This window comes from Eleutherodactylus coqui, chromosome 3 (assembly GCF_035609145.1).
Source record: "Eleutherodactylus coqui strain aEleCoq1 chromosome 3, aEleCoq1.hap1, whole genome shotgun sequence".
In the NCBI taxonomy this organism is placed as follows: Eukaryota; Metazoa; Chordata; class Amphibia; order Anura; family Eleutherodactylidae; genus Eleutherodactylus; species Eleutherodactylus coqui.
Genome location: NC_089839.1, coordinates 228,214,665 through 228,230,809, shown reverse-complemented (window position 1 = coordinate 228,230,809; position 16,145 = coordinate 228,214,665). Strand labels below are relative to the sequence as shown.

At 46.6% G+C, this 16,145-nt stretch overlaps 1 protein-coding gene across 2 annotated transcripts in view; it reads left to right on the top strand.

Annotated features, from left to right (window-relative positions):
• PLXNA1 (plexin A1) overlaps positions 1-12,732 on the top strand; it is a 330,066-nt gene extending 317,334 nt beyond the window's left edge. For both annotated transcript variants that reach the window (XM_066597033.1, XM_066597035.1), the window contains exons 26-32: positions 1,642-1,745; positions 1,838-1,934; positions 4,253-4,443; positions 6,579-6,748; positions 9,144-9,356; positions 9,472-9,622; positions 11,073-12,732. In XM_066597033.1, the coding sequence (XP_066453130.1) occupies positions 1,642-1,745; positions 1,838-1,934; positions 4,253-4,443; positions 6,579-6,748; positions 9,144-9,356; positions 9,472-9,622; positions 11,073-11,168 (1,022 nt within the window). In that variant the 3' untranslated portion in view covers positions 11,169-12,732. The remainder of the gene's footprint in view (positions 1-1,641; positions 1,746-1,837; positions 1,935-4,252; positions 4,444-6,578; positions 6,749-9,143; positions 9,357-9,471; positions 9,623-11,072) is intronic.
• Positions 12,733-16,145: the final 3,413 nt, after the last annotated feature.

Below are 16,145 nucleotides of genomic sequence, written 5' to 3'. Positions count from 1 at the left end.
TCGCTGTATTCAAAGTCACGTAACACTTTTATTTTTTCCGTGGATGGACCTCAGTGAGGGCTTGTTTTTTGCATAACAAAGTTCATCTTTATTGATACCATTTTAGGGCTCATGTCCACGGGCAAAATGACATTTAAAATCCGCAGCGGATCTCCCGCGCGCGGATCCGCACCCCATAGGGATGCATTGACCACCCGCGGGTACATAAATACCCGCGGATCGTCAATAAAAGTGATTTTAAAAAAAATGGAGCATGAAAAAATCTGGACCATGCTCCATTTTCATGCGGGTCTCCCGCGGGGACGGCTCCCGCGGGCTTCTATTGAAGCCTATGGAAGCCGTCCGGATCCGCGGGAGACCTAAAATAGGAATTTAAAGTATTTACCTATCCGGCGCGGGCGCGGAATGTCAGCTGTTCCTCACGGCTGCATCTTCCTTGCTTCGGCTCGGCGGATGTGCCCGGCGCATGCGCGCGGCACGTCGACGACGTGCCGCCGGCGTCAGGAATTCATCCGCCGGACGAAAATGAAGATCCGGCCGTGAGGAACAGCTGACATTCCCCGCCCGCGCCGGATAGGTAAATACTTTTAAATTGCTATTTTCGGCGCTCATGTCCGCGGGGCAGGAGGGACCCGCTGCAGATTCTACATGTAGAATCTGCAGCGGATCTGATTTTCCCCGTGGACATGAGGCCTTAGGGTGCATATTTTTTACTATTTTTTTTATTGTTTGTCTCTGTAGGGGATTTGAACCTGCGATGCTATGATTGCACTGATTCAAATATTGTAGTACTTTTGTACCACAGTGCATTATTGCTAATCATAGCAGTTACAGGCCACGACAGGTCATGGTCTGGTGTCCAGTTGCAATGGCAACACATCGGCCCTCTGCCATTACATGGCGGAGGGCTGATGACGTCACAGAGGAAATGCCAGCCCTCTCTGAACCCTTTACATGTAAGGGCTAAACAGTGGGGATTGTTCTCAATGATCCCCACTGTTGCGGCAGTGTGTCACAGCTACAACTTCTGAGCTTGCACCATAGGACGTAAATGTAAATCCATTGGCGGGAACCCCTTTCCAGCCAAAGTGTACGTTTGTCTTGTGGCGGCAGGGGTTAAATGGGTTGTCCCTCCAGTAGGAGTACAGGATAGGGAATAACCTGCAGGTTGGTGGGGGACCAACTGCTGAGACCTCCACCCTTCCCAGGAACGGGGTGGAGTGTGTCCAGGAAGGGAGTGGCTCTCACATTCTGCTCATTCAATACAATGGAAAATGGGATTGATGGAGATAGCAGAGTTCAAGCATGATTGCCCCTCCCTTCATTCCTGGACCTGCCCCCAGATCTTCAGATCAGTGGGGGTACCAGAGGTCAGATTCTGACCGATCTGTAGAAGACTTGGACCTCAGTTGGAGACTCGTTCTCTAAAGGGACACTCCCCTCTGACAGTTGTTAATCTATTGATAGATTTCCAGTAGACGTAACGGAGGAAGAGCACAATTCTAATAGATGCTCCAGAATTGTTATTTTCATGGGGAATGCAAGTATTTACTAATCCAGACTTTTCCAGAGAGGCGACGGCTCCTCTTCGAGTCCATATGGTGCCATCTAAATGCTTTTCCTCTCTTCTCCACCCTGCAGAATGGCGCCAGGGCAGGATGGCCAGAATAATCCTCCAAGATGAAGATGTGACGACCAAAATAGACAACGACTGGAAACGCCTCAACACCTTGGCTCACTACCAGGTGCGCCGCCTCGTGTCTGTGGGTGCAAGCCATTGGCGGGTTCTTCTCCTGCACACATCATTCACTAAGCTCCTCCCTTCTCATCTTTGCAGGTTATCGATGGATCTTCGGTCGCGCTCGTGCCCAAACAAAACTCCGCCTACAACATCTCCAACTCGTCCACGTTTACTAAATCTCTGAGTAGATACGGTGAGTGCAGGATCCGGTGTGAGCCGCTTCCCTGACCCTAGTTACCTACGAATCGGTGCAGGGATACGTGTGGGTGCAGCGCATAGAAGTCTCATTAGCGATGCTGCTCATGGGTGTAAACTGCCGCTCTATTCATGGGGAATGAAGTGGGAATGGCCAAGCACAGAGCATCTCCATCTGTCCCACAGAAGTGAATGTACACCGTTGCATTGGGACATTTGGGGGGTCAGTTCCCAGGAGTCCTGGGGATGGACCACCAGCGATGACATTTATCCCCTATCCCATGGATATCTTGTAAGTAGGAAACTCCTTTAAGGTACAATTACAACCTGTGATGCGGCCATAGAAGCCCCATTCTTCCTCTGTGGGGACGCCATCCCATCTGGACTCTTATGGGGTGGCAGCACATGGCATCCTCTGTCGCTGGCACATGACCCCCCCTCCTCCAGGCAGCGCAATTGTCTGTGATCTCGGTTTATTTTCCAGTAACGTGTTGTCTGGAGGTCAAACAAATATCCTCTTTTAGTAACTAATTAAAGCCGCAGAACCTCAATCTCAAATCAAAGGGAATTGATAGTGATGCGAAAATTAATTATCGCACATAATTGGCTTTGAAATGTCAGCGATGGAACGAGCGTCTGCCGTCAGCTTCTCAATTTGCATTGTAGGTGAAACGAAACTCTATTCTGTAAAACTTGTGGGAAATGTTCATTAAACAGATGCAGCGCTTTGGTCGTCGGGTCTTTGAAGAATGGATTTTGATGAGCCTAGATAGACATTTAACTGCTTCACAGGCCATTTGTGTAGTGCTGCACGGGACAGCAGATTAGGCATGAGGCGTACAGCTCCTCCGTGACATCAGCTGACTAGATGCCACTTCTCCAGCGCCTGGATGATGGAGACCTTCTTAAGGGTCACTAACCATAAAGGAGCTGCTAGTATTCAGCACTGCAGTACAGTAATAACGGGGGCGGAGCATTGCGTCATGAGCACCGCACAATGAATCTCCTCTTTCTTAGACCCCCATCTAGCAGCATGTTGGACCTCCCTAGGCCTTCATATCTGCAGCAATTCCCTGTGGCATATAATCCACTAGGTGATGAAATAGTTCTGCAGGAATATCGGCCCCTGCGGACAGGAAGCTTCTTGTAGTTGCTGCAGATGAGATGGGGGTGCTGGCATGTTCTGACCAGCTGACAGGAAGGGGTCATTGATTGCGCCAAATTTTGACCTCCCATCAGCATGGTGCAACAGAAATCTGGATCCATCTGACCAGGAGATGTTTTTCCGCTGCTCAGTGATACACGTTTTGCGCTCTTTTGCCCGCTTGAGTCTCGCGTTTGTTTCTCTTACACACAATGGCGCTGGAGCTAGTCGTCTGCTGTTATAGCCCATCTGTGATAAGGAACGGTGAATTGTACTTTCACACACGTTAATTAGAGCACCAGTGTTGTATTTGGTTAACTGCAGCTTCTGTTGGTCAGAACGATTCCTGACATCCTCCTCTGACCCCTTTCAATGACTAGTTGTTTCCATCCACAGGATCCCCTTTTGCTGGATGTTTTTCCTCGCTCACGCCATTCTCTGTATACTCTCCCTGCCGTTACACAAAAAAAAACCAGACGGTTGGCGGTGAGGTCCCGGTTAGTCTAGCCCCCATGACCAGGCCTCGTTGGAAGTCGCTCAGATCGCTGGATTTTCCCATCTAATGTGGATTCACACTAAAACTGATCCACGGAAAACTTGTCACGTGATTTTATGCTGCACTCCGGGGTCACGGGGGTAATTTCCATACAGGGAAGCGCCAATTATGAGAGGAGCGGGCTGTAATAGAGGGGCCATTAAGTGTAGTTAGTCCATCACCAGTAGGAGGTAGATGATAACAGAGAGCAGTAAATCCTGTATAACACCATAGCAAGTAGCAGTAGGGTCGGCTTTAGGCTTAGCATGCCAGCTTGTGCGCATCGGTATAATCTCTGCAGACACATTCTCTTTCTGATGCGGTCACGGGCTGCAAGCTACATAGATATTAATAGATAAAAAAATGGGATTGATGAAATGGAACACTTCTGCGTTTGGCGTGATTGGTGGGACGTGACGGGGGCCGCAAGTGGGATTTTGATTATTGTAATGCGTTACCAGCAGCGAAGCGACTGGAGATGCTTCATGACGTTCAGTGAGAACTGGAGTTGTCTCTTCTTCTCTAAAGTATTTCTCCAGCTGTTGAGACACTACAACTCCCAGCATTCCCTGACCATTCCAAGCTTCATTCCCTTGGCTGAAGTTTCCTCTAGTGACCCCCTGTGTCCTCTCTGCAGAGAGCATGCTCCGGACGGCCTCCAGTCCTGACAGCCTGCGCTCCCGCACACCAATGATCACCCCGGATCTGGAGAGTGGCACCAAGCTCTGGCATCTGGTGAAGAACCACGACCACCTGGACCAGCGAGAGGGAGACCGAGGGAGCAAGATGGTGTCTGAGATCTACCTTACCCGATTGTTGGCCACCAAGGTAAGAAATTCAGTTTAACGTAAGAGTAAACCATTGGTGGAACATCGGGGGGCTTCTAGTGCAAGACCTAGAACCTCCAGCAATCAGCGAATTGAAGAGGCTGTGGCGATCGCCATGGTCTCCTCCCTGGATGCCAGGCACAGCGCTATACATTTCCTAGTGGTTGTACCCAGAATAGCAGCACAATGCAGTTCACTTGAATAGGAATGAGCTGCTCTTGGGTCATGTGACAAGTGAATGTGATGTCGCTAGTCAGACTAGGGGACACAGCTTTCATCCGAACGCCACATTCTCCTGAACAGCTGATTGGCTGGAGTCCCAAGAGATGGATCCCCACTAATCTGATATTTATTACCTATTCCAAGGAAGATAAGTTTAATCTTGGAAAACCCCTTTAATTACACTTATTCTCCACCCCATAGGATAAGGATAAACATCTGATCACTGCCAACCGCTTGGGGTCCCCTGCGATCATGAGTCTGGCGCACCTAAATGCCCTATGTGAATGGGTGACCACCGCTCCATTCACTTCCACCTGTCCCATCAACTCCTCACAATATTAAAGGGGTTGTACCTAGATTGCAAGTTCTCACCGTCCACCGGATCTCCACAGGATAGAGGATAACTTGCTGATTGGTGAGGGTCTTAGCAGTGAGGCCATGACCAGTCTCTAGACTTGGGGTCCTGTGTCCCCTGTCGTCTTCACTACGGGGTTACTGCACTCCCTGCAGTGAGGAATAAACTACATGCAGTGCTGGCTGTGCAAGAGTGCTAGCGCTCCATTCTCTTTCATACCCTGGTAGCATCTGCTTGGGTATTTATTAGCACGCGTAAATGACTGGAACGCTGACCGCTTATCCTCGGCAGCGCCCCATTCAGAGTCATACGGGGGAGAAGCCCTATAAAGATCTTTGTTTGCTGTCAATGAATGAAAACATTCTGATACCCGGAAGCTCTGATACATCGTAACTAACTGCACTTGTGATAGTCAGACATTATCATGACAGGTTCAGCTTTCATTCACTGACAGCAAGCAGCTAGTCTTAAAATTGTGAAGAAATAATTGAAGCAAAATGGAAAATTACAAAGTTTCAGAACTTTGTATCGTACAATGATTAAGATTTATTTAGGAGACGGGAAACCCTTTACAAACTGAATCTTCACTTCTCCAGATTTATCTGATAATCCAGAATATCTGATAATCCGGCATGTGTTTTCCCGTACATACAGCATTTTCTGTATGTATCCATAACTAAGGATATGTTTGCCCCGTATCGTGAGAACAGTGATCAGCGGAGTCTGTTTCCGGGGGGGGGGATTTACAGCAGATATGGCACAAATTATCTGCCATTGCTTTATAATGACCGTCCTCCATAAACCCCCAGTATAACAGCCCCGCTAATTGTGGGAGCTGTAAATCCCTGGCCGTGTTATTTACATCCCCCCCCCCCATATATATGCTCAGACTGCGGTTAGCAGGATATATATTTGTTTAGCGGAGTGCAGTATTTACGGCCGCTCTATGGATATTAATGACTGCAGGAGAGATTAATTCCTCCTTTAATGAGCTTTTCTGCGGACGCTGAACCTTCAGCAAATCTTCCTCGCTACATAACGTCTCCACTAGCGAAGGAACTCGGAGCTCCGTGGGGGAATCTGCCGGCAGAGAACAACAAAATTAATTGTGGATACGAGAGGAAATATTTAGGCGATTTCTGAAGGATTTTCGTTGTATTTGTGGGGTCCCCAGAGGAGATCAGCGGCTTCATTGCCCCCCTTCTCTGACTGCGGAGGAGAACAGAGAAGCGCTGCTGTAATACTGCAAAAACATCAGATGGGAAACCGCCAAAAATCCTGGAAAGCAGAGCAACTGTCAATATGGCTGCCATTACAGCTCTGCGTGATGTTCAGTGATGCTCCGCTGCTCGCAAAGTGCAGCAGATTTCACGAACACGGGGAAGCCGAGCTTCATTGGGAGCTGCGACAGCGGCATATTGTTAGTCGCCGCTGGCCTAATAGATGGGGCTGCTAATCATAACGGGGGGTCATTCATAGGGTTACAGTACGAATGACAAGACTCCTCATGCCTTATTGTATCTGTTTACCATCCCCCGCTCTCCTCCGTCCGTGTACAGGGCACCCTGCAGAAATTTGTGGATGACTTATTTGAGACCATCTTCAGCACCGCCCACCGCGGCAGCGCACTACCTCTTGCCATCAAGTACATGTTTGACTTCCTGGATGAGCAGGCGGATAAGCACCAAATCACCGACTACGACGTGCGGCACACATGGAAGAGCAACTGGTGAGTGAAAGGAGAGAATAAGAGTTATGGGGTGCGGGAGCGTAAAATACCCCCCAGCGGTCATCCGATTTAATGAATGAATGATGGTCATCGTATAATGACATTTCCACAGTTTTGGAATTGATGTTGTGTTTAATTTATTTTCCATTTTCAAGATCTCTGCTTGCTGTTGGTCAACAGAAACATCCTGGTTTATGGAAAACCCATACAAACCTAGTAGTTCTCACAGCTGAGGGTTTGTTACCGTTACATCCAGGCTACACAACCCTCTGTGATATAAACATTCTGGACTCCAGACTGATACATATTACCTGCACTGATACATTGTAACAAACCATCAGGATAGAAGAGAGATTTGTGCTGCTGATGTGCTCACCTTACAGAGGATTGTATAGACTGGATACAACTGTAACAAACCCTCAGCTGTATTACGTCTTAGTGCTGAGTGTGTGTTTCAGTAATCAGAGATGTTTTTATTCAGTGTCAGCAAGCAGAGATCTTGTAAAGATTGAGACACTAAAAGGAAGTCCATTAGAAAACTACGAAAATCTTCATTATACCCCTCATATACCAGTGACCTTTTATAGCGTAATCTGCGTCTCTTTACACTCACATTAACGGGGTTTCCATCGGGATTTTCACTATTTTTGCGTAGCGCCATCTGCAGCGCAATTCTTGTTCTTGAAAATACCAAAACCCTGACGGAGCGGTGGGAGCAGCGCCACAGTCCTGGTATCCGCACCCCCATGACTATATATTCTGGCCGCTGAGATCCTCGGCTCGCCAGTCATCTGGACGAAATCCTCTTCGTTATCCGGCAGAACGTTCTGTCCACCGCCATGCCTCTCATTCATCCTGATTTCATATCTCCGAGCGGCTTAGAAGTTTCCACTTCCAGTCCGTCACGCTCTCTCTTCCCCTTTGTGTCCGGTCACCTTTACATCGGCCCCGGGGGGTTTCCCCGCTCTCATCCCCCGTTCTGGCTTTCTGATTGCATCTCATGGTGCCAGCGGGACGCCCCCTCATATGACATTTATAATGTGGCAGATAAATTGCTTTGGCACAGTTCAATGGCCACCAGCAATTAGTGACAGTGACTGGAGCAACGTATGTATCTATAGATGGATGTTGTGCTTAACCCTTTCAGCTCCCCTAGCAGATGTGACAGTTGGTTGTATGTTGTAAGGAAGCTGTGCTGCCCCTTTAAGAAGTAAGAAATAAGGACAAGTCCTTGATTTTCCCTCTATTATGGGACCAGGTCAAGTTTTGTCTCTGCACATCAAAAGGGATTTGTCCAGGGGCAGGTGATGAGATTAGGGACGCTTTTTGGAAGTGCAGGTGACACCACACATCACTGGCGTACAGACCATGTGCATGGAAAGTGCTGAGGGCATAACATTGGCGGGCACCATTACAGCGGAGCCTGGCAGCATCTCCCTCCACCCGCTCACTGCTTCCTGACCAACAGCATCCACTCACATCCCAGCAGACACGCCAATAACTGGTGAGCGACCAAATTCTGTAACCAAGTTACAAATGTCACGCCATGCTGCCGCCTCGCGTGCCCATAGTTCCCTCACGTTTCTGTGGCAGTACCAACCCGTGCCGCTCCGCTATAGTCAGCGCTTTCTGTTTTCTCCATTAACCAAAGCAACAGCAGCCTCTGGAATCAGCTGATCAGTGGTGATCCAATAGCAAAAGTTAACCCCTTAGTAACAGGGCTTATTCTGGATCTAAGGACACAACGTTTTGGCATTTTTGTTTCCACTTCTCAGAAGTCATATTTTACTTTTTGTCCACTTGGCCGTATGAAGGCTTGTTTTTTGCCCGGCAAACTGTACGCGTTTTCTATATTTGTACAATTTTGGGTACATATAATGGATTGCATGACTTTTATTATTTATTTTGGAAGGTGGGGAGAAAAAATGCCTCAATTCTGCAGTTGTTTTTCTTGTTTTTGACAGTGTTAATCATGCAGCATACATGACATTATACAAGGTTTTTTGACTTTTGCACAATAAAAACTCTTTTGAATTTTTTTATTTTTTGCAATACTGCGTTTCAAGCCCCATAACTTTTTGTTTTCCATGGATGGATCTCTTTGAGAGCTTACTTTTTGAGTGATAAGCTGTGGTTTCTTATTGGTAGCATTTTGGGGTACAAATGACTCCAGAGGGTCATCATCCAGCTTTCCCACCGTATTGATTGCCTAAAGGTAGGTATCACTTACCTGATGTTCTGGGGTCTGGAAAAGTGGGTGGTGAACCCCCCCAGAGGGGATTTACACCTCTGTATTAGATCCAGCATTAGTGATGGACGACTAGGAAGCAGCCCAGCTGCTGCAGCACCTCACTGGTCATGTGTCATCTACTGACGTTTATCTCTTTCCTTCCAGTTTACCCCTGAGGTTCTGGGTGAATGTGATCAAGAACCCTCAGTTTGTTTTCGACATTCACAAGAACAGCATCACGGACGCCTGCCTGTCGGTGGTGGCGCAGACATTCATGGACTCTTGTTCTACGTCGGAGCACAAATTGGGCAAAGATTCGCCCAGTAATAAGCTGCTGTACGCCAAGGACATCCCCAACTACAAGAGCTGGGTGGAGAGGTGAGCAGTGGGGACGTGAAACAGCGGCGCTCCTGGCCATGGCCTGTCTGGTACTGCACCTCCCTCCTTTTCCCCACCCTGTAACGGTTATTCATTTTTGTCGCTTTTTTTCCAGGTATTACGCAGATATCGCCAAAATGCCAGTAATCAGCGACCAGGATATGAGTGCGTACCTGGCCGAACAGTCCCGGTTACATCTCAGTCAGTTCAACAGCATGAGCGCCCTGCACGAAATCTACTCCTATATCACCAAGTACAGGGATGAGGTGAGTGCGCCCCGAACATCACAGTGTATACGAACAGCGGCACCACTCACTGCGACCAATCAGAGCGCAACTCCCATTGTCCTGATGGAAGCGGTGACCAATCGGTGAACCTCTCCCACTTCTCCTGTACCGCCAGTTTATCAAATCTAATGCAAGGAAAAGTTGGAGCAGTTGCCCATAACAACAAATCAGGGTACTCAAGTAACAGAGAGGTAGAATGTGATTGGTTGCCCAAGTTTCGATGAGTTTCTCCCATTGTATCACTCTCCCCATCATCCTCCACTGTCTGAACGTTGTGATTACATATTTAGCGGCAATTTCCCTTATTACGGTGATTATAATTGTATTGGTACTTATTCTTGAGGCTATAATAAGTGTTATGACAGCAGCGAAATGTCAGGAGGGGGGGCTATTCCGAATAAGCCAAGACATAATTATCTGAGGGGGGGGGGGTTAATTAATCTGCGAGGTGTCAGCGCTGGAGGAGAGGGCAAGATGAACTTTTTATTTTTTTTTTCACATTTTTTTTTTGTCTTTAGCAAAACTTTTTTATAAAAACCAAAGTTCATTTCTACATAAAGGCTGTTTACCACGGGGCCATATCAGGCATTTGATGAGTATCAATCACGGAGGACAACACTAGTTTACCTGCCCTGTTATACAGCCCAATACAGACCCCGAGAGACAGACTAATGTAATGCTCATACAAATGTTCGCCCTTCGTGCATTTTCTTTGTTCTCGGCGTCACCTGTGTGACGTGGGGGGGATGTGCTGCTGATAGCAATGATTTTTCCAGCCATACAAAAGATGCAATAAATACTCGTTTGTCGCCTAATCGCTGCCCTGTTTACACGATGATCAGCTGAGCAATCAGGGCTTTGGGGTGCTATTAGATGAGGGCTGGTAACTTTTGTGTAATAGCGCTAATTGCGAGGCCGCTCCTGTGCTTGCGGTTTCTGTCCAGCAGGGAACAGGAAATCATAAGCGTTAGCGGCCGTCACTAATGCTCATGTAATAGGACCCTTTATGGCAGCATAGACTGTACATCTAAGGGTTGGTCTTTGGCCCCTCAGACCCAAGATCACTCAAGGTGGGGTCAACCCTTACACCCCTTCCTAACACAGACCGTTTGGGCAGCAACATTTTTGTCTATGTATCCTTGCGGATCAGGCAAGTTAAAATCCAAGAGTCTGCTTCTCGACGCCCAGCTTCCACCGTAGATAGTTGGCCGGCACCTCCGCAGATTTAGCCAACACCCAACTTAATGTGTATGGCTGCCTGTAGAATGGATCCATCCGTTTAACTGATCTGGAGGAAAGGTTACTGGAGAACTGATATGGCCAAAAGGGATACTAGTCACCCAGACCTTAATCCCAAGTGGACAAATACTTTTGGCCAGTACTTCCAGGGTCTACACCAAATGGTCATTGGTCTTCTCTTATTTTTCAGATCTTGACCGCGCTGGAAAAGGACGAACAAGCGAGAAGACAACGGCTACGAAGTAAATTGGAACAAGTCATCGACACAATGTCGCTCAGCAGTTGAAGTCTATGGGGGTCTGCACGAGAAGGGTCTCTTAGCAGTGGCTACTGAGAGAGAGAGCGAGCGCTATGAACTTGACCACACTTCAACGCATGTGGCCTTCAAAATCCACGAGCTGCAGAACTGGACTGGAACTTTCTTGAAACAATAAAAACAAAAAAAAATTCTGTGTACATAAAGACTCTAGAGACCATTTCAAAGAACAACATAGAAACCTTTATAAATGGATACAAAAACATTTAAGGGACTCCAAAAATTTCAATACAAATTACACTATAGATTTAAGACAATGAGAGCTGCCTGCGCGTTCCAAGAGGGGGAGGAAGCTCTGTTTGCCGTGGAAGAGATGTGACCCAACAGAAGGGGGGGGAGATAAAAAAAAAAAAATTTTTCTTATTCGTTTGGCTGCCTACGTTCTTAGATCAAAGAAACAGAAAAAGAATTCCTCTCTCTCTTTGGCTTTCGGCCACTAGTGTTACTGCTACATTTGCACAATTTAATGAAATTCCGGGGTTTATAAAAAAAACTATTTAAAAAAATACCAAAAAAAAAAGACAAAACAAAAAAGATTGACGAAAAAAATCTGATTAAAAAGGAATGTGTTTGTGTTCATCAGTTTAAAAGAATTAAAGGGTTAAAGAATCCCACTTATCGCCCCGCCCCCGCGGAACGGACAAAGTAATCCAGAACCTTTGATATTTTTCTAGACTATATTCTGTGCCATGTTCATTTCAATGTTGTTTTAGTGAATAAAAATTCAAAATAAAAGTTTTTGAAGAAGAATCTAGAGGTGAAGGAAGGGGTGCAAATCAAACCACCGCCTGTCCTTTGGGGGAAGGTCCCAAGATGGAGAGCAACGGGGGGGCGAATCAGTTTTCTCCCTCTCCCCCGTCATGTTGTTTTGGAATGAATTGTGTGATTTTTCTAATTTTAGAAATATTGTTGGAAATGTTTTAGATAAAATGGCTGCAGAAAGCACATAGAGATTCACGGCACCCGTTTAAATGAATGTACATATCTACGGTCTTGGTTGGCAGAGCCTACCCACAATGCTTTGCTGCATTAGATAATTATGTGGGCATTAATATATATATAAATATTTTGTCTCTGGTTACAATTTATGGTACAGGAACTCGGAAAGTGCTGAGTGGTTTAGTGTCGTCCTAATTTATTATCAATTCCCGTCTGTACACGAAGGAAGGCGCTTAGATAAATGTTGAAAATCTTAATACAGCCCCCCCCCACCCCAAAAGTCAGAGGAGTAGCTTATGATAAGCTGGTGCTTTGTTGGAGCATTCCATTTATAACTTGCATGGGTGGGTTATTGTCATCAAAAGCAAGATTGATGAATGGCTTAATTTTTGGTTTATGAGTCCCTTGGCCGGAGGAGTCAGCAACACGCAGCGTGGTACCAAAAGCGGTTTAATTGTAGCTAAAGTTCATATGTATCCCGCGTCTAGACTCTTAGGAGCAGCTCTAAATCACTAGGCTATGACTAAATCTGAAATGCGTTGTGTTCAGGGATTTTCTTTTGAAGTTTCTAATAAAAATGAAGATTTGAAAGGTTTGGATTGTCGGTTCAGTCCCACTCATTCAGGCCTCAATGGGAAGTTGTCAATCTCCATTTAAAATATACGATTATTGTATGACTTAAAGCGGTTGTTCAGTTAAAAACTATTGATGGTCTATCCTCAGGGTAAGTCGTCAATGGCAGATCAGCAGGAAGGGTCCATCGCCTGGAAACTCCTGTCAATCAGCTGTTCTCCGGCCAGTGTACTTGTGTACCGAGACGATTTCTACAGGAAACAGACAACTCCGTTTCCATTGCAGTGGTCAGACTTGGTATTTCAAGTTACAATTTGCCTCAATAGGACTCAGTCTGCAGTAACCACACCTCCCCGCTGCATTCCGCACGGAGCTGTCTGTTTCCTGCATACATGAGATCAGCGCACAAGTGCATCGGTCCAGAAATCAGCTGATTGGGGGAGGTCCTAGGCGACAAATCTCCACTGATTTGTCATTGATAACCTATGCTGAAGATAGACCTATAGTTTTCTACTGGACAACCCCTTTAAGAACAGTAGTGACTGTAAATGGTTTATGGAGTTAAGATCCTGAGGTTGACTCTGATCTTTTTTTCTCGCTGGTCATGCAGTGTCGGCTACACTGGCTTGTTAACCAATTAATTCACTCACTCCGTTTTTTTCCCCTCAAACACCAGAGCATGCGGTGTGATGTCACATGAAGCTGCTGGACTGCATGATATGATGTGATGAGCCCCTTCAGAGGGAAAAGCCACGCAAGGTTTTCGTTAATGTTAGATGTTTATCAGTCCTCTCTGTGACCGCACTTTTTATACTCAGATTTAAAGGGGTTGTCCCGAGGCAGCAAGTGGGTCTATACACTTCTGCATGGCCATAATAATGCACTTTGTAATGTACATTGTGCATTAATTATGAGCCATACAGAAGTTATAAAAAGTTTTATACTTACCTGCTCCGTTGCTAGCGTCCTCGTCTCCATGGAGCCGACTAATTTTTGGCCTCCGATGGCCAAATTAGCCGCGCTTGCGCAGTCCGGGTCTTCAGCAGTCTTCTATGGAGCCGCTCGTGCCAGAGAGCGGCTCCGTGTAGCTCCGCCCCGTCACGTGCCGATTCCAGCCAATCAGGAGGCTGGAATCGGCAGTGGACCGCACAGAAGAGCTGCGGTCCACGAAGGTAGAAGATCCCGGCGGCCATCTTCAGCAGGTGAGTATGAAGACGCCGGACCGCCGGGATTCAGGTAAGCGCTGTGCGGGTGGTTTTTTTAACCCCTGCATCGGGGTTGTCTCGCGCCGAACGGGGGGGGGGGTTAAAAAAAAACAAAACCCGTTTCGGCGCGGGACATCTCCTTTAAGGATCGCCCGAGACACTTGTGTATGGGGTCACTGAGATGGTCCAAAGGTTACATCCATTTCTGATGTCATGATGTCACCAACATCTGATGGTTACTTACATCTACACAACGGTCTCATTTACCATCTAAGCAAAGTCCATTAACTCAATGAACAAGTAGTGGAAAGCTGCTGCCTCAGAGCACAACATTATGGTGGATGATGTGCAAGAGCAACACCTATAGTCTATTCCATCAAAGATGACCTACCTACACTGTCCGTTTTTGCACAGAGGGGCATGTTGGTACTTCAAGCCCCACTGTGTTTATCTACACCTTCCAGAGCCTGCCTGGTTTCAGGAGCACAACTGGTGCAAGTAATATCACTAGAGATGAGTGAAGGCCCCTTGGTGACCGGCTTATCACAACTGATCAATTGGTTTGCAGATTATTTGCTTTATTTGATCTTAACCCCTTAGTGACCACAACACGCCTATTATCCGACCTCACTAATGGGCTTTAAACCTGCACATACATTTTAATTTAAGGCAGTGACTTAGTTGACTACTGCCAGCCAGACTCCTGCTCTAACCAGCAGTAATGGAGAAACCTCAGATCCTGGCAGTTTAACTCCTTACATGCCACAATCAATGGCAACAGCAGCATGTAAGCAGATGACAGGCGAAGGGGGCTCTTTCTGTTACCCATCGGCACCCCACAGTGCGATCACAAGCTATCAAAGGGTTCCTATGGCAGCCTCCATGTCCGCCATGTAACTCATCCTATTAGGTCCCACAGTCTAATCGGCTGCTGTCATAAGTTTAGTAGAATGCACTCCATAAGTAATGCAGTGTACTATCCTAGCGATCGCACAATCACATTTTCAAGTCCTTTTCGAGGACTAAAAAAAGCGTTCAATAAAATTAAAATTGTTTATCTTGTATGATAAACGACGTAAAAATAACTTTAAAAAGTAACGCTGGAATTATTGTTCTTTTGTTCGCCTCCCAAAAAACATAAAAAGCAATCCAGAAGTCGCATGTACCTCAGAATGAAACCAATAAAAACTACAACTCTTCCCACAAAAAACAAGCCCTCCCATGCCTGTCAGTTATAGATCTTGTAATGCAACGATTAGAATTGCATGTTCTTTAAGGCATAAAATAGGCTGATCACTAAGGGGTTAATTAAATTTCAACAAATCGGAGTGTGTGTTAGATCACAGTCCAAGTCACTACTGTTCGCCGGCCCACTGAGCATTTATAGCGGTCCATTCAGCTGCTGCACACAGACCCCCCCACCGCCCTCCCCCAGTTAATGATGTTTTTGCGTTGCTCCATCTTCTGCAGGTTCGTTACATCTTCTCCGCTCGCGCCTCTCCGTCTGCAGAGATTTCACTAACTACCGCTCGATTAAAGGGAAACAAACATCAAACGCTAATAAAAGCTTTTATCCGTCTACTAAATGTAGCAAATCCCCCGATGGTTCCGGGAATGTTTCCTCTTCACATCTGTTTGTATTAGTGACATAGTGGCGTCTGCTGAGATGGAGAGCGATGCGCCTACACACCATGCGTTTCTTGGGTTGGGCACCAGGTCCTGTAATGTGTTGCTGACTCCTGTGGCCTTTTAGAGGGTTAAATATTAGTGGATACCTATTGGGGGTCCCCCCTGTGCTGAAGTGAAACCGCCCTCCCCATCCCACAAGAGCGTCAGGAGAAGCAATTTGTCCATTTAATCCCTCCATTGCTGCAGTGAAGTGGAGCAATGGCAGTTTCTGCCCTGTAGCAAAAATGTAATAAAAAAAACCTTGATTGTGACTCGCCGCCCGCTGAGCCATCCTCTGTAAATATCTTACTATTTTAATGTCGCTCAGATTTAGTACCTGTAAATAAAATCCTCGCATCACAAAGAGATTAAACATTTTTGCTAAATAAGAATCGGCTCCGTGTTGTTGCTGCTTCTCCTCGGGGGCAGGAAGAGGGGAGGGGCTGTACTGCTGGTAACGCCAGACCTGTGAGAACGTCCCCGGGCGCAGAGGGCTATATTGCATGTTTATCGGCATAGCAGGATGTGCACTACATGATAGCTGCAATGAGAGAAAGTAAAT